Source organism: Rhamphochromis longiceps, linkage group LG3 (genome assembly GCF_057381845.1).
Source record: "Rhamphochromis longiceps isolate RC_006_pf linkage group LG3, R_longiceps_female_GT1.1, whole genome shotgun sequence".
Lineage (NCBI taxonomy): Eukaryota > Metazoa > Chordata > Actinopteri > Cichliformes > Cichlidae > Rhamphochromis > Rhamphochromis longiceps.
The window spans coordinates 19,977,075-19,995,978 of NC_140559.1; the positions used below are offsets into that span (position 1 = coordinate 19,977,075).

General features: G+C 40.1%; 1 protein-coding gene across 2 annotated transcripts in view; it reads right to left on the bottom strand.

Annotated features, from left to right (window-relative positions):
• Nucleotides 1-18,904, bottom strand: part of LOC146673331 (high affinity immunoglobulin gamma Fc receptor I-like) — a 118,609-nt gene that overhangs the window by 1,172 nt on the left and 98,533 nt on the right. The window contains exons 1-6 of one of the 2 annotated variants that reach the window (XM_085401904.1): nucleotides 7,446-7,476; nucleotides 5,039-5,074; nucleotides 4,643-4,915; nucleotides 4,318-4,563; nucleotides 4,088-4,231; nucleotides 2,974-3,072 (exon numbers count right to left, since the gene is read on the bottom strand). The exons of the other annotated variant lie outside the window; for it this stretch is intronic. Of the exons in view, the coding sequence (XP_085258030.1) occupies nucleotides 2,974-3,072; nucleotides 4,088-4,231; nucleotides 4,318-4,563; nucleotides 4,643-4,915; nucleotides 5,039-5,074; nucleotides 7,446-7,476 (829 nt within the window). Of the gene's footprint in view, nucleotides 1-2,973; nucleotides 3,073-4,087; nucleotides 4,232-4,317; nucleotides 4,564-4,642; nucleotides 4,916-5,038; nucleotides 5,075-7,445; nucleotides 7,477-18,904 lie in introns of those variants that run through there. 2 annotated transcript variants of the gene reach the window in all.

The following is an 18,904-nucleotide window of genomic DNA, read 5'->3' on the forward strand; positions in this document are numbered from 1 at the left end:
TGTGGCTCTTCTGCCTGAGATGAGCATATTAAAGATATCTTTATTTATCTCTATGACAGCATATCGATCTAACAAGTGAGGTAGAATAAGTGAATACTGGGGTGAGTTAGAGACAGGTGATCTGCTGTGGTAACCAGAGATGGGCAGTAACGCGTTACTTGTAACGCGTTACTGTAATCTGATTACTTTTTTCAAGTAACGAGTAAAGTAAGGGATTACTATTGCAAAATCGGTAATTAGATTACCGTTACTTTCCCGTAGGAACGCTGCGTTGCTGCGTTACTAAAACCGTGATTTTTTTTGCGAGAATGTCTCATGACAGTGACGTAAGCAAGTGCGACGTTGGTGACAGCAGCTGTGTGCAGATCAACAATGGATAATATATCGAGTGCGGGAGAGAGTATGAGCGTGCAGCGTTTAAAGTGTGGAAGTACTGACCTTACTTTGAGTTTGATTCCATAAAAAGTGACAAAAACATTAGCGTCCATCGTGCGTGGGAAGAAAACTTCTTTTTACAGCGAAAAAAACCCCTAAACTTCCGAGCAAGCACCGAGTAGCTACGACGTGATGGGAAACTCACAGAGACACTCGCGCGGATTCTTCAACTGACCGCAGCACACCTACACCAGGGTAACCCTCCGCCTACCCTGCTCCTGCTTTACAGGTGAAAATAGAGCAAAAGGACCGCTGAGTCTTTGACTTTATTTATTTTCTGCTGTGTTTTACTTGCATCTGTTTGAAAGAGTGAGTGAAAACACAAAAAATATTTTATTTTATGTGCTGGAATGTGCAGAAAATAGGTTTAAATGTTAAACTAATTTATTCAAGTCAGAGAATGTTGCATATAATTAAATTTTTGCTTGATGCATAAAGTTAAAAGATTAAAACTGATAAAACAAGTTAAAAAAAGAGACTTTTCCATTTGATTACATTTTGTATGATGGATTATGTAGAAAAAGTAGAATTGGGCTGAAAGATCTATCGCTTTATCACCTCTTCAGGTTATAAATCGTGTTTTTAAAAAGTAACTAAGTAACTAAGTAACTAAGTAATTAATTACTTTTGAAAATAAGTAATCAGTAAAGTAACGGGATTACTTTTTGGGGGGAGTAATCAGTAATTAGTTACTGATTACTTTTTTCAAGTAACTTGACCAACACTGGTGGTAACCCTTTAATGGAGAAGAAGAAAAAGAAAAATGATGGACTGTGATTCTACAGCAGTCAGAAGGCACCTTCAGTTCTCACTTCTGACTACACAACACCTGTCTCAGCCTCTGCAGAAATAAACACACAAATTGCTACACTACACTAACAGCACTGATATACTACTGAAATAAATCGGTGGCAGTTTTTTATTTATTTTTGATTATGCAGACATTAACGTATAGCATTTGCACTTAGCAGCAGGTTTTCACAGTTTTCTCCACTTTTTTTCTTTTCTGCTGAGAACAGGAACTGATTGCATAAAACTTGTTTGTATGATGAAATTGCACAACCACAGTCATGGCCTTTCAGTGCAGTCTGACACATTTCACCACAGAGCACCAAGAAAACACGCTCTCACAAAATGAACACTGCCATTGGCTAAACCAGATCTGTCTGTGGTGGTTTCTTCAGCTACAGTTTAGAATCAACAACAGGAAGTAGCTGCTGCGGTTAAACATGCAGGACTTGTTTCACTGCATTAAAGGATAATTGTTGTATTTCGTGTGAACATTCATACTGCTAACAGCTTTTGCATATCAAAACCAGACACATTTTGGCTGCTAATGGATTTATTACCCAGTTATTGCATTGCCAAATGCCCAAACACACCAGATCAAATTTGGCCCAAACAAAACCACCAATACCAAAACTCCTCATTTTCATTTATTTACTTTAGGTGGAGTTGGAGCTACCACACCGTCAAATATGCCTGCAAGAGTCAACTCTGTCCCCTGGTCTCAATTTTGGATTGAGATGGGTTGTGTGTTTTAATAAATGTTTTATTAGCTGTTTCTTTACCTTTAACTGATCAAAGGAACAAAAAAATCAATAATCGGTATGACCAAAGTTATTCTCCATTCTCCATTTCGTTGTGTTTTTCTATTCAGGTATGCTTTTACTGCATCCGCAGTGTGAAATGAAGCTGTTGCCAATTGGATGCTTTCCAGATGGTATTGCATGGTGGATCAAAATCCACTTACTTTTCTGTGTTCATAATTCCATCAGTTTTGGCGGTCACAGGCTAGTGCTGATGTCAAGTCTACATAAATGGAGAGAACGGCATCGGGAAGCGGACCCTTTGATCTTTAAGAATGAGCACACCAGATCGGTCAGGATTAAACATGACTGCCTCTGGTACTGTTGGCTACAGAATGCAGGGGGAAAATGTGCTATTGTTACCCAAAGACAAAGGAAGAGGAACGGGTGAGAGGTAGTGAACGTGGCTCAGTTTGAATACTTGTGTACTACATTGTCAGCTTACAGGCTTATTTTATCTTCTGTATTTTCAGTTTTAACTCCTTCAATATCCACATTTTGTCGACTTTGAAGTAGATCTAAGATTGATGGACTCTGATGCTTAATGAATAAACTGCAATATGATATTAGAATGTTATCAAACAGTTTATCGGGGGGAAAGTGTGATTTTAAGCTTTTGACCAGCTGTTACTTTTGTTTCGTTAGCTCTTGACTCTCTCCAGAGACAGGAAGGTAAAAAGACTAATCTGATGACAATAATTAATGGAAAGAATATCAGGACCAATTAAGAATTTTTATGCATGCTTCTGACTTCTGTTCAGTACATGAGATGTGAGGCGAGGAGGAAGAAGAAAACATTTTATTAGCATCCTTGACATTTTAATTTCTTTGCTAAAGAAACAATGCTAACTTGTCTGCTGTCTGTTCTAATGTTAGCATTTAGCTTAAAGCAAAGGACCAGTTGTTGGTTGTAGAAGTGAACTATGATGGAGACAAGACGCAGCTGTACCTCTCATCTTTGAATTGTTTTGCTTCTCTTTGATGATGATTTCTGCATAGCTGGTGTCTTCAGATGTCACTGATGAGTACACTGCAGCTGAATCTCTCACTGCACAATAAAAGACACACAGGACCATCAGCTAATAGGAGAGCTGCTCCCACAGATGTTTTTGCTACTATAGAAAACCTTCAGAGAATACATAACATTTCAGTTATAGATAATAAGAGGTGTATTCCAAATTTAAATGGGTTTTAAAATGTTGCCGCCCATCACAAAAAACTGTGGAGTCTGTTAAAAAGCAATCTGTAAACAATATTAAGTAAGTTCATCTAATATGAGGAATTAATTCCTATTTTAAATAAACAGCCCTGTGTTGAAACAGCTGCAGCTGAAGTGTTTTCTTTCTATCAGAAACAGGATGCTGGACGACTGCAGAGCTGTTAGCTTCAGCTAACCACAGACTACAAACACAATGAACACAAAGTAACACATAATAATAAAGTTTTAAGACAAAAACTCATATTTTATAGAGATTATTCTTTTCTAGCCTTAAATTGTTGACAAAGAAACAAATCAAATAAAACAACATGTTTGTAAAAGTGTGAATTAATTTAAGTAAAATGTGAAATGCTCGGACATGCAGAGGGGGGATAGTAAATATACTGGACAAAGGATTTTAAAGATGGTGCTGCCTTGCAGGAGTGTTGGTGTGACAGAAGAGGATGTGACAGACGATAGCAGAGTGATTCCAGATCCAGAGGCAGAGTTTTTCCCTGTCAGTCAAATGTTTATCTCAGCTGTCAAAGCTGGGTGAGAAGCATCCAAGTTTATTTCGTCTGGAGGTTTTTGCCACGTTTTTGCCACTGTAATCTGTTGTTTGCACTAATGAAGCTTTCTTTTCTTTTTTTCTTTCTTCTTTCTGCCTGGCAGTTTTTGCAATTACAATCCATGGTGATGTTTTGAAAATTACAATTCAGACACAGAACTGTTAATTTTATATATGTAAGATGTAACAACTTGAAGATGGCAACTTTTGCATGCAATGTAAGCACAAAACAACGTTAATCATAATACATGTGTAAAGAAACCAACACATGTAAAAAATGTTAAGTCTGAGTCTCACCTTCAGGTTTCCTGTTAACACATCGTCTCACCAGCAGAACCAGTAACACCAGTAGAACCAAAACACAGACTGATCCAGCACATGACAACACAGAGAGAACAGGAGGAGAGAGTGATGTAGGTGGAGGTGTGGTGGTGTGTTTGTCTAAAATAAAGCAAACACAGTCATTAAGTTGTCGTCACATTGTGAACGTTGAAAGCTGCAGAAACACAGACAGGTGAGTGTGTCACCTGTGACAGTGATCCAGCTGGATGGAGACTCTCCATGACCGCTGATGTCACACTTGTAGAGGCCTTCATCAGACCTGGAAACATGCTGGATGGTCATGTGACCTGTAGTCTCATCCCCAATAAAGACACCATCTTTGAAAAAAGCAGCTGGGAGGTTGGAGGGAGTGGTCTTTGTTTTACAGAGCAGAGTGACGTCATCTCCCTCCATCACAGGGAGGACAGGACTCTGCAGGATCACTGATCCACCTCAACACAGAGACAAACTACAGCATTTCATCCATTTACACACAGCTTCATCAACACTAACTCCACACACTCAGCTTACCAGTGACTGTCAGGTTAACCATGTTACTGATGGGACCCTCTCTGGACTCACACCAGTAAACTCCACTGTCTTGTGTTAAAATGTAGCTCATGTTACAGGAAGAATTAGCTGAAGTAACTGCTTTTCCCCATTCAGCTCCACACTGAGTCCTCTGTAAATTGCTTGTGTTTCTCCTCAGAGTCCATCCAGCAGAGCTGTCGTCCTCCTCACAGCTCAGAGACACAAAGTCTCTTTTAAAGAACTGAGAGCTGCTGGGACTCACAGTCAGACGAGCTGTGAGGGTTACAATGAAAAACTGATGATCTGTTAGACTTTACATTGTGAAACATGAACCCAATCAGGTCATATCAGTGAGCATTTCTCAGGTTTAAACTGTGACAGAAGAAGGTTACTGACCTTGGTTTGTTGTGCAGCTCAGCAGTGAGATCAGAACTAAAGAGAAATGACACTCAGGTTGATTTGAGGTGAACATAAAGAACAACTCCACACAAACAGCTGACAAACTGAGGAAGAGCCCTCTTTCCAATAACTAAACCCTTTTAACTGAAAAAAAAGAAACTTAGAAACTTAAAAATAGATACAAACTACGTCAACCATCACCCATTACTGCCACTGATGCAACTAAACCACATACCACAACATGTCCAGGTTCAGTTTCATTTCAAGGAAATTTAACCACATTTACTCAGGGCCTTCTTGATGTGATGTTCTTCTGCTTCTCTGGCCGTTTTGTCAGTGGGGATGGTGTTCGCTCTGTGTTATAGCGTCCTGATGACACCCAGTTTGTGCTCCAGTGCATGATGAGAGTCAAACCTTAAGTACTGATCCATATATGTAGGTTTAATGATCAAAGAATTGAACTCATGCATCAAGACAACCCCTCGGATGGGGGCAGGCGTTAGCAATAGTGATCTGACTCATCTGGTTTTGATCTCCTCCATACCCACTTCACACCCTGGAGGACGGGGCTGTGGCCCCCCCACACTCCCTAGCAGATCATTACATGGAGAAACCTTTGGAATGCAAGCATGCTGATCCACACAGGTATGCACACATGGGTATTCACAGACGCGGACTAAAGCTTTCTTGGCTGCTGCCTCAAAGCACACTGCGCGCTGTCTATCTTGCGTGCTGCACAATATCGTTTATTATTTAGTAAATATTGATATCTATGACTAGCTAGTTTATTGTGATGGTGCTTTGTTTTCTCTATTATTATGTTGCTCTTTGTTGTTTGCTGTCTCCTCTGTTTGTTTTTTTTGTTTGTTTGTTTTTTTTTCTCCATACAGGTGACCCAGGAGTTCTTTTTTTTTTCTCTCTCTTCCCCCCCCTTCTCACCGTCTCTTCTCCCCTTTGGTTTTCTTTCTTTCTCTCCCCCTCTTTCTCTCATTCATTCCCCCTGTCCTATTTATTAAAAAAAAAAAAAAAAAAAAAAAAAATGACAAAGGATGAACTGAAGCTCTGCCATCACGTAATGTCGCATACTGCTGTTTCTGATGTCATTTAAGAAAAAGAAAAAAAAAAAAAAAAAAAAGCAATAATGATCTGACTCATCTGGTGGCATGGTAGGAACCCCACATTGGTGGAGAAGGAGACACTAAGGGGCCGACCTGAAGGGTCCACTGCCTGATGATTTGTCGACAGCTCAAGCCCCAGAGGTTCAGATTCAGGCAGCTTAGGATACTATGCTCAGGAGCAAGAAGACAGGGCTGCTCAGCAGACAGTGTTGAGGAGTAACAGAATACGAACCAGGCTACGAGTCCGACACAGAACCCGACGTATTAGCCAGAGGTCCCTTTACTACGGTTTAGAGCTGCGGACCTGTTTTATATACATGCGGCGATCACAAGATCACTGCAAAAAGTGCAGCCGTACCTAATGTCAGTCCTACTGTTACTCATTTTATATTAATGTTTAAAAATCTATTTGGTATAAGTATGGCAAGTAGCCTTCAGCAATAGTAATAAATCACACAGCAATAGTACATTCATGTAGTTGTAAAAAGCATGATAAAAGTATTCAGGATACGTTACTCTGATTGACTTACATAACATTGAGTAACATAACGGAATATGTTACAGAATACATTTTGGGGCATGTATTCTGTAATCTGTAGTGGAATACATTTTAAAGTAACCTTCCCAACACTGTCAGCAGAGCATGCAGGTTTGCTGTGTCCAAATTCAGGTGCAGCATGCTTTGACGGCCGCATTTGTAGGCAATTACATCACAGCGATGCGACCAAGGCTATCCAAATTCGAAGACTGCTCCAAATGTGGGGACAAATGCGTCCTTCTTTTCCCTAGATTTGACTGATGGGTGGGGTGTATCCTTTGTGGCCCAACCTATCCCAGAATTCATAGTGCAGCCCAGCCAATTCTAATTTCCAAGCTCGTGTCAGCTGATGTTAAGCAAAACCCAAATCATGACAAACAAATCCAGAGACTGGTCTCTGTCTTGTATATCCGCTCATTTTCAATTTGACACCAGCAATATTTTTTTTAATAAAGTTTGGATAACAATGGTGAATAAAACTGAATAAAACATACCTAAAGATAAAAGACAGCTGCTAGCATATGTCATCCATCCATCCATCCATCCATGCATTAGGTTTCTTAACCAGTGTTTCCTCGACTCCTGAGCAAAGATAAAGAGTCAGTTCAGACCTGCAGTTGGTCCTCGTGGTGTTTTGAACTTGAATTCAGCCTGATTTGTTTTTCATGTCTTCTCCTCCATCATCAGTTATCAGGAGAGCAGACAGTCAAAGTACAAGAATTCAAACAAACACAGAGATTCTACTTACAGAGCAGACACAGCACAGATGTTTCCTTCATCGTCCTTCTCACTCATTTGAGCTTCTTTTCATTTCTGTCACTGACACCAAGTAAAGCCCGCCCTCTTCCTCTGAGCACCAGCTTTCTATTGGTTCAAACACAGAGGCGGGTAATTCACTTGTTCAATTGTTCAATCAAACCAGGGACGCTGCTGTTATGGAGCTGAACTGGAACCATTCAGACACTGAGGCCCTCTGAACACATTTTAATTACAGCTGTGCAGAGACACACTGATGACTGACTGGAACACTATGATTCACATTTTACATTAACACCATCCTCACACATGTTTATATGTGGCCACTAGAGGGAGATGTTGGACTTTAAACACTAACATGGATACAAGCAGATCAACAACGATGTTGTCATAGTTTGATTAAAATACATTAACATAATAAATATGTCTGTATCTATTGAAAATACATTTGTTTATGGTAAATGGTCTGTATTTGTACAGCACTTTACATGTTCAGTCATCCACCCATTCACACACTGGTGATGGCAAGCCGCCCTGGGGTGCACTGACAGAGGCGAGGCTGCCGGACACTGGCGCCACCGGGCCCTCTGACCACCACCAGTCGGTGAAGTATCTTGCCCAAGGACACAACGACCGGGTCTGTCCGAGCCGGGGCTTGAACCAGCAACCTTCCGATTACAAGATGAACTGCCAACTCTTGAGCCATGATCGCACCTCAGTGTCACTGTGGATAAAGATTCTCTTCATTTACACATATTTTTGAGATGGTAATTAAATAAGTTGTGGAGAGTGTGAGTGTTACAGAACTTTTTGGATTTTCAAATTTATGTGTTCTTCTGAAATTCAGGAAATCCTGTTTTGTGCTCCTCCCTGCTCCCATTTCTAAGGTCATAACATGGAAACTATGTGTTGGCAAATGTTTAGGCAGGTGTTGTTTGTGGTTTGTTGATGTGATTTCAAAAAGTAGTGCACTTTTCACCAGAGAATAATTACACCATGTTTGACGAAACACACAGTCAACAGAAAGATCCCTGACTTTCAGTCACTTGTGATGGAAATGGTTATATTTAGACATGTGATTCATGCATCTGCTGCAATGACATATGAACAAAGTGCTCAGCAGTGCGCTGGATGCTAGAGGCGTTTTTAAACATAAAGTGATTCCAGGAAGAAATTCCATTCATCCTTTTTCTTCCACTTATTATTGTAGATGGCAAATGCAATACATTTATGGAACTATTCAACTTCTAAAATACTCTCGGTCAATCATATCACATCTTTAAAAGTTACTTGCAGCTCTCTTGATATTACTTTAGCAAATCACAATCTATTTTAAGCCAGTGCTGGTCCATTTGAAGAAGATGGTGTGAGTTTAAAACATAAGCTTGAATATCAATGTGTGTGAGTGCTGTCCATGGTGCTGTCAAACAGCTGGAATATCACAAGCTGAATGGACTCAGGCCCAGACTCTCTTAAGTAATACAGTGGGTTTATTTACAAGTTTGTGGTGCAACAATAGCCCAACACAGTAGTGATAAACCCCATTTCCTGCTCCACATTGCCATTAAGTAATTTGGAGAGTGATTTATTATTTGCAGAGCTAAAATTCAATGTATTTAGAAAAAGTACACCAAATTAGAAACAATTAGTCTTTGTATCACAAGACAGAATCATGACCTGAAACTACAATGGAGCTCTGATAATCTACATATAGTTATAGACATGCAGTATAATTTGGTGGAAGCCCCTTAATGCCTTCATAACTTTGTTAGACACCCCTGCTGCCACTCTGGGAACCATTATTTTGGTAAAAAGCAGTTAAACTCAAATGACTTCGGGAGTCAATTGAAAGATATCACACTGTCAAAGTATTGTCATGTGAAAAGCAGCTGCTTTGCTTGGAGCTGGAATGTAAATGTGTCTTTCTCTCTATCAATATCATAGATAATTGTGATATTTGGCTCGAACTCTATTGTATTGCTCAGTGTTACCAGTAGAGGGCAGCAGACTTTATATGTGACTCATTTCCTTTTGAACCACACGAGGAAAATAAGTGAGAGCAAAGATTTATTATTCACACGCAGAAATTAAGTAGTAGCTGAGGGAACAAGAACAAGGTGCTTGAGTCACACTTAAATATAAACAGTGAAGCTCTGGCCATGAAACACATTAACATATTTATATTCTTTGTCACTGCACCAAATACACATTTAAATTTTCAACTAAACATATATCCTCATATGGTTTTTGAAGTTTTGAATCATTTTAGTTTATATCAGTGAAAAATTAATGTGTGGATGTCTTCTGGTCTCAGGTGCTGGGGGCCAGTTAGAGACCAGCAGCTGGACGGTTGGACTTCACTGAAGAGTAGATGGTCTCTGGCTCTGGTTTAAAGTCTGAACACAAACACACACATTTCAAACAACAGGAAACATCATTACAAACTTCATAGTTCTTGGTGACTTTGTTGAAAGATTTAGTCACATTTCTAAATGTCCTGCGATAAACTGGTGTAGCCGACCTCTCACCATTAACAGCTCCAGCTCCCATGTGAAACAGTGAAGCAGTAACAGTGAGCAGTGGTGCAGCACCTGTGTGAAGCGAGGTGCTTCACAGCCGTGTCAGAGTGAGCAACTAACATTTTAAGCAAGTGTGAGGGTGAAAGTGGGCTCACATGTGGGTTTATTTAGTGTGACCTTTGTATGACATATTAAAAATAGTAGCTTTTAAGTCTTAAGTCGCATAGATATCATGACACATTTAATTTACTTAACCTTGTAGCCTGTACACTGGTGTAAAATCGGTCTCTTTAGGACATGGCTGTCTGAGTTAATGAACAACTGGTGAAAATACAACTTTGATTTATGTGTTATTAATTAATACATTTAATGATTTTAAAGGACTTTTTATTTGTTTGTATATATTATTTAACAGGCTGATTTTCTATACATTTTAATATGATTTAAATTTCAGAAAATGTTCAGTCGTTGTGTTAAAGAGTTGTCTGGGTCAGCTCTTTAGACCTGTTTTAATTTAACTGCCAAGCAAGTGTGCCTAATATTAATGTTGGTGTTTGACCTCTGCAAACATTAGAACAGTTTTTGGTATGTACTTTTCATAGAACCAAAACTGGGGTACCAAGCTTTAGACACAGCATAGACCAGTTAGACCACAGCTAAAAAGACTGTGTGAAGATTGACCTATGTATGTAACGTTTGTAAATAGCTGTAGCTTTTCATGGTCTTTCTTTTTCCATTTCTCAATGCTTCTGCTGAGAAACAACAAATGACGAGCTGATGATGACCAGCCAGAGAGCTGGCACCTTTTTCAGTGCAGGCTGAGACTTGACCACAGCGCAAGTTCTCAAAATATAAACAGTGTCATTGCCCACACCAGCACAGAGAAGTGTCATCAGCTTCAAACTAAACTACAGGAAGTAGCTGCTGTGGTGTTAGAACTCTTTTTATGCCCTTCATATTAACAACACTTTCACCCTGATAACAAACTGTGTGCACTGAAGCCACAGAGCAGTATAACTGAATTTAATTGAATTCATATTTTTATATAGCGGCCGCTCACAAAAACATGAATACACTGATGCAGACCTCTGGATGAGTCAGTGTTATTTGTTAAGGTCCAGCGCGGCCCAAAGAAAATTGCAGATGTTTCATATTTGTACTCCCTCCAAGAGGAAGCGCAAACACTGGGATCTCATTAAAGTAGACAGTCGAGTCTGATGATGCTTGCTTGGAGTAAAAGGGGAGGGGCAATGGTTATTGTGGTGATGATAAATGGTAAATGATTCTTATATAGAGCTTTTCTACACCGAGCACTCAAAGCACTTTACACAACTTGCCTCATTCACCCATTCACACAAACACTTTTTCCTTATGATGTTTCTATTTGTGTGCTTCTATCTAACATTCATGCACATTTATACTCCATCGGAGAGCAACTTAGGGTTATTATCTTGCCCAAAGTTATTTGGCAGCCAGACTGGGGATCCAGTCCTTCCACCCAACCTTCTGATTAGTGGGCGACCTGCTCTACCATCCCAGTCTTAAAGTGTGGTCAGTCTTATCAATGAGATCTCTGAAGTTGTTTGGTCAAAATATTTGTGGTATTTGTTTTATATTAAATGATCATATTAAAACAATGAGTTTATGAAGGCAAGTCTTTAACCTATAATCATATTATTGAATCCATATTTGAGGAGAGGGGTTTTATCAAGGAAAATGGTTTCACAGTTTTGAATATGCAAGTTGTTTATGCACACTTTGTTGTTCAGGGAAACTCAGTGATGAGGATCAACGGTCAAAAGACGTGAATCCCTGCCTGTATATGTTATAGATTGAGTCTAAGGTATATCAAAGTTTGTATGACTAAACTTCAGGTCTGCATTTTACACAGATGACCATCAAATCCTGATCAGAGGCCATGTGATTGGTGGTCATTTTAGCTACAGCTTTAGAATTTTTACTCTCTCTACTTGGGGCTTTGTATCTAACGTAGCCATTAGCATATAACCTTAAATCAAGGTCAAGGTCAAGCTTATTTATATAGCACATTTCCAAAAGCTCATGCTGCACGAAGTGCTTTGCAAACTAAAATGCAACTAAAAAAGTAAAATGTACAACAATTTTGCAATTAAATATAAAAAAGAAGACAATAAAACAATAAGACAATAGAAAGAACTAAAACAACAATGTGTGGGTTACCTCGTGCTGAAATCCAACAAATGTGCAGATCTAATATTTAGAGGCAGACTATTACAGAGTGTGGGACCTGCCACACAGAAGGCTCTGTTTAGACCATGGAATAGATAACATAAGTTTGGAACTGGACCGCACGGTTCTCTCTGGAGCATAAATAAATAGGAGCTCGAATAGGGAAGAGGGGGCTCAGCCTTTTAGATCAAAATCAAGGTGGGCCTGCAACTGTATATAGATCACTTTCTCCAGAACTCTTGAAAGAAAATGGGAGCGTTTCATCCATCTACATTTTTACATGCTCCACAGTGTCCTCAAATAACTTTATTTTAATAAGCCATAAAATGTCTGTGCACAGAATCAAAAGCTCAAACTTTTCTGAAAAAAACAACAACAACATCTGTACAACCATTAAAGAATCTTGTAACAAAAACACCCAGAATTACCTCGAGTTTGTTTGGTTGATATTTGGATGTCACCATACGTGATGTCATCTTCTACAGGTTCATCTTGATCTGGTGAAATGATCCAAATTCAACAGCAACATGTTTTACTTAAAAACTCTAAAGTTGGGATTTTAATTTAAAAAAATGATATACAAAGAAATATTCGTAGATTTGTACTATGTTGAGTTACTTCCATGGGGATCAAACATCAATGCAAAACCATCAACTCATTATTGATGTAAAGACTATAACATGTAGATTAACATGAACTTCAAATCTAAAATCAAAAAGTCTGAGTCAGTCTCACCTTCAGGTTTCCTGTGAACACATCGTCTCACCAGCAGAACCAGTAACACCAGTAGAACCACAACACAGGAGGATCCAACACATGACAACAGAGAGAGAAGAGGAAGAGAGAGTGGTCGAGGAAGAGTGATGGAGGTGAAAGCTGGAGGAGAGGTGGATGTAGGTGGAGGTGTGGATGTAGGTGGAGGTGTGGTGGTGTGTTCGTCTAAAATAAAGCAAACACAGTCATTAAGTTGTCGTCACATTGTGAATGTTGAAAGCTGCAGAAACACAGACAGGTGAGTGTGTCACCTGTGACAGTGATCCAGCTGGATGGAGACTCTCCATGACCGCTGATGTCACACTTGTAGAGGCCTTCATCAGACCTGGAAACATGCTGGATGGTCATGTGACCTGTAGGCTGCTTCCTGATGAGGGAGCCATCTTTATAGAAAGCAGCTGGGAGGTTGGAGGGAGTGGTCTTTGTTTTACAGAGCAGAGTGACGTCATCTCCCTCCATCACAGGGAGGACAGGACTCTGCAGGATCACTGATCCACCTCAACACAGAGACAAACTACAGCATTTCATCCATTTACACACAGCTTCATCAACACTAACTCCACACACTCAGCTTACCAGTGACTGTCAGGTTAACCATGTTACTGATGGGACCCTCTCTGGACTCACACCAGTAAACTCCACTGTCCCGTTCAACGATGTAACTGATGTCACAGGAAGAGTTAAATGATGTTCCCCACCCATCTCCACACTGAGTGATGTTTCCTTTGCTTGTGTTTCTCCTCAGAGTCCATCCAGCAGAGCTGTCGTCCTCCTCACAGCTCAGAGACACAAAGTCTCCTTCAAAGAACTGAGAGCTGCTGGGACTCACAGTCAGACGAGCTGTGAGGGTTACAATGAAAAATATTTGATTTGTTACATGAAATATTTTTGTTAAAACTTTTATAATTCTGTGATTAATGCTTAATTGAATCAGTTTTATATTTGAGATCAGGCTGCAGACCTTCTGTATTTATTGTCTGTGCTTGCTTCTGTTCATTGTCACGTCATTAACTTCCATAGCCTCAGACCTGCTGTGTGTCTTAGTTCTAGTTCAGTTTCTAGCCCTCCTAGTTTTGTTCTGTTTTTGACTTATGCCTGCAATAATGCAGTGGACCTCGAGTTTAAGTTCTGCCTCTACGAGTCTGCATATTGGGTCCTTTTCCTGCCTGCATACAGACATGACAGTCGTGAGCTTCTCCAAGATCTTTCCATTTTATGTTCAATAAGCACCGTCTACGTGCTCATGGCCCTCCCCATCGCTTCAATCATAGCGGCTAGCCTTGTGGAGTTTTGAACAGCCATAAGAGCTTTCTTTAATATCAGTAAGTCAGGGCCGAGCCAGCTCCGATCAGCAAGAACCCTGTTATCACGGTTTAGAATAAGTATAGATCTTCTATGTCCTAAATTGACAGTCCCACCAGGCACACGCCAGTGCTGCCACCCGTCCATCGTGTATCCGGCAGAAAACATCCCACCAGGACAATTGGGCTCTCCCAAACTCAGGCTTGTCGTCCATAAAAAGGTGTCAATCGCGTTCAGAGACCAGTTGATATAATCCATATTTTTTAGGGTTTAGAGAACAAGAAAGACACTCTCTGAGGGTTAGAGTAGACAAGACAAGACAAGGACATGAGTAGCGCAAACAGGGAAGATAAGATGAGCGGGAGGGAGAAAAGATGCGACTGAATCTGTCAAGAGCCAAGAGCCTAGAGTTTCATGTGTGGCAGAAGAAGGTTACTGACCTTGGGTTGTTGTGCAGCTCAGCAGTGAGATCAGAACTAAAGAGAAATGACACTCAGGTTGATTTGAGTTGAGCATAATGTAGCCAATCTATCATATATTATACTGATGTAGACCGGGGCCCTGGGTTCTTTTCTCTTAATACAGTATGTATTTAAACTCAAGATGGTGTAACTTAAATTACCCCCAGAAAATCAAAATTCCCTAGGGTCAATAATGAGACCGACATATGAACTACTTATAGCTCCTGGGCTGAGTGCCCCGGGTACAACCCATATATTCTGCAGCTGTTCCTGACATCTTCTGTTCTGAGTTCTGGTTACTTGACTTTGTAGAAATACTACACACCATGAACACAATGAATACACAGTATTTAAACTTGAATGTGTCTGTTAGCTGATATTACAATATAAATATTATTATATGTATTGTACAGTGTAGCAGCAAATTTAAATGCAACTTTATAACTTTATAACATTTATAGAGTTGGTTATGTGCCCCTTTGGTAGTTACGTGTTTTGATATTTACATGTTATGTTTACATATGCATGTTCAAAGCAGTAATAAGTATGTGTTATATCTACCTAGTTGTTTTCCCTGCATTGATCCGAGTATAGCTTCTGAGAGGCCAGTCAAGTATTCATGAGGGTGGTAAACAGGAAGTGTTGGGTTGTTGTTGCTGTGTGCTGAGAGCAATGAGGCTTCTAAAAAAGTTATCCGTCTCCATCTTGCTGTTTCTAATCATTCAGAGTGATTCCAAACCACATAGCAAACCCTCACGTTACAGGTAATATACAAAATTAAAGTCCACTTCTCTCTTGTTGATCAACTGAAATTTTCCCACTTATTTTAAGCTGAGAAAACAATATAACAGAAAAGGAGCTGGAGATCATTATGACCCAAAACCTTATGGTTGCTTCGCTCCATCTGGAGTAAACAAAATAAAACAGGGTGGTCAAAGGAGCTTGCAAAGAAGATTCTTCAGTTCAACTGAAGAAGCTTCTCGGATGAGAGGTGAAACGTCTTCAAGCAACTTAAAGAAGTCCAGACGCTTTTCTTTGCAAGCTCTTTTGACTACGATGACCTGGATGACTGAGAACCTTCACAGACATAAAACAGGGTGGTACTTTGGAAAGTCTGGTGTCAGGTAGAGGGGACTCCAGTAATCTGGCCCGGGCCATTCAGGCCAAGAAATGTCCTGAGAGCAACTATATTGAAACTAGTTTAGGTACTAGCTGTTCAAAGTCTGCTCGCTCTGCCAAATAGCCACTCACTTTATCAACAAGCAGCAAACTTAAGTGCAGCAGCGTTCAGGTCGACATTCGCTGCTTTGCAGTGTCTAATAGTTCAGCTACGGACGGGAGTCCACTCTCTTTTGCGTAAGCTCCTCTGATTGTGTCCCTTTGACTGCTCTGACACAAAAACTTCTAAACTTGTGTCTAGTTCACTTCTACTGGGACGAAACTGCAAGTAACATGTTTATTTTTAGCACCTTTATTTTTTTTTAACAAAATAAATAATAAAGTTAAATAAATACACTCTTATATGCTTGATATTTTAACCATGAACTTAAAATGTCATCACACAACAAAGCATGTTATTAACTCTCTTTAATTTTGTAGGATTAATGTGTTATGAACGGAATTTTTGCAGCAGTTTTCCATTTTCGGTGGGTTTTCTTTTGTTTGTTTGTTTTTTGGCTACAATAAAGAACAACTCCACACAAACAGCTGACAGACCCACAAACTCATCTGTGTAATATATATTTATGAGCTCGTTTTTTATTTAATGTCAGTAACATGTTTCAATAAGGTTTGGACAACAAAAGATTGAAAAAAGTAAATTCCATAAAGTCATGTGTTGACTTTCAAGCTGTGTTGATATAATGAGTGAATGATTTGATCTTTTCACTGCCTGCTGTGTTTCCTCGACTCCTGAGCAAAGATAAAGAGTCAGTTCAGACCTGCAGTTGGTCCTCGTGGTGTTTTGAACTTGAATTCAGCCTGATTTGTTTTTCATGTCTTCTCCTCCATCATCAGTTATCAGGAGAGCAGACAGTCAAAGTACAAGAATTCAAACAAACACAGAGATTCTACTTACAGAGCAGACACAGCACAGATGTTTCCTTCATCGTCCTTCTCACTCATTTGAGCTTTTTTCATTTCTGTCACTGACACCAAGTAAAGCCCGCCCTCTTCCTCTGAGCACCAGCTTTCTATTGGTTCAAATAGAGTTAGAGGTTAGTGTGTGTGTGTGTGTGTGTGTGTGTGTGTGTGTGTGTGTGTGTGTGTGTGTGTGTGTGTGTGTGTGTGTGTGTGTGTGGACGTCCCCCTCAGTGAGAGAGGCAGATATGAGCTGAAACACAGGAATCAAACCAGGGACGCTGCTGTCATGGAGCTGAACTGGAACCATTCAGACACTGAGGCCCTCTGAACACATTTTAATTACAGCTGTGCAGAGACACACTGATGACTGACTGGAACACTATGATTCACATTTTACATTAACACCATCCTCACACATGGTTCATATATGGCCACTAGAGGGAGATGTTGGACTTTAAATGCAAACTAACCAGTCATGTTAGATGGTCACTGTGTTGATATGTAGATGTTAATGTAATGATAAGGTTTACTAGCAGGGGCACTGTATTTAAGAAAGCTCATGAATGCCTCAAGGGGAGCACATAAAAGAAGACTGGTCTGTGGTGTGACATAAGAATGGTGTTAATAAAATGTTTGGGGCAGTAGCTCGCAAAGCAGAAGTGGATGCTGTGTTATTTTGAACAAATGCTACAAAGACAACACATGGTACCAGGAGTAAATGTGAAAGAGTGGAAGCAATAGCAGTTCAAAGTTTAAGATGGAAAGTTTGAAGCCACCGGAAAGACTGAAACTGGTGGGGAAAGTGAACAGCAACTGTCAGTGTTGTAAGCAGCAGTTTGAGCTGTATATGGCTCCCATGGGACTGGACTCCAAACCCGATGCCAGGAAAATTGCATTGCTGCTCACGGTACCTGGTCCTCAAGCCATTGAAGTCTTCAACACGTTTGAGTTTGAGGAACTTGGTGACACATTCACATTTTACATTAACACCATCCTCACACATGGTTTATATATGTGGCCACTAGAGGGAGATGTTGGACTTTACATACTAACATGGATACAAGAAGATCATCAGTGATGCTGTCATAGTTGGATTAAAAGACATTAAGATAATAACTTTTTATTAAGTATAAACACACTGTATTGAATGAAAAAGTTGTATTTGAGGTCACTGTTGATAAATAATAATAATAATAGATTGGATTTTATATAGCGCTTTTCAAGGCACCCAAAGCACTTTACAATACCACTATTCATTCACACACTGGTGGAGGCAGCTACAGGTGTAGCCACAGCTGCCCTGGGGCAGACTGACAGAAGCGAGGCTGCCATATCGCGCCATCGGCCCCTCTGGCCAACACCAGTAGGCAAGTAGGGTAAAGTCTCTTGCCCAGGGACACAATGACCAGGACAGAGAGCCCAGGGATCGAACCGGCGACCTTCCGGTTACGGATGTGATTCCCAACCCCCTGTGCCACGGTCGCCCCATAAAGATTCCCTTCATTTAAATATGTGTGTATAAGATGGCATATACAATCCAATCATCCATCCATCCATTTTTCAGGGTCGTGGGGGGTGGAGCCTATCCCAACTGTCTTAGGACGAGAGGGAGGGTACACCCTGGACAGGTCTCCAGTCTGTTCCAGGGCTCAAATACAATCTATTTACAGAAACATTTAAGTTGTAAAATACTCTTTGCTAATCATATTACATATTTAAAAGTTACTTGCTTTATGTTACTTTGGCAACTCACAATCTATTTTAAGCCAGTGCTGGTCTGGTTGAAGAAGATGGTGTGAGTTTAAAACATAAGCTTGAATATCAGTGTGTGTGAGTGCTGTCCATGGTGCTGATCAACAGCTGGAATATCACAAGCTGAATGGACTCAGGCCCAGACTCGCTATGTTTTTTTTTCATTGAAACATATTTACTTAACACTTCTAAGTGTGCTATATACTGAACTTATGGACTAGCACTATGCTATCATTCTAATATCAATCTAATATCAATAGCAGCGTTGGCATCAATCATTTCTGCTGTAACTCACTGAGGTGTAACAGGAGGGTCTCTGAGCTGGTTCAGGAGATGAGTCTGTCCAGTCTGAG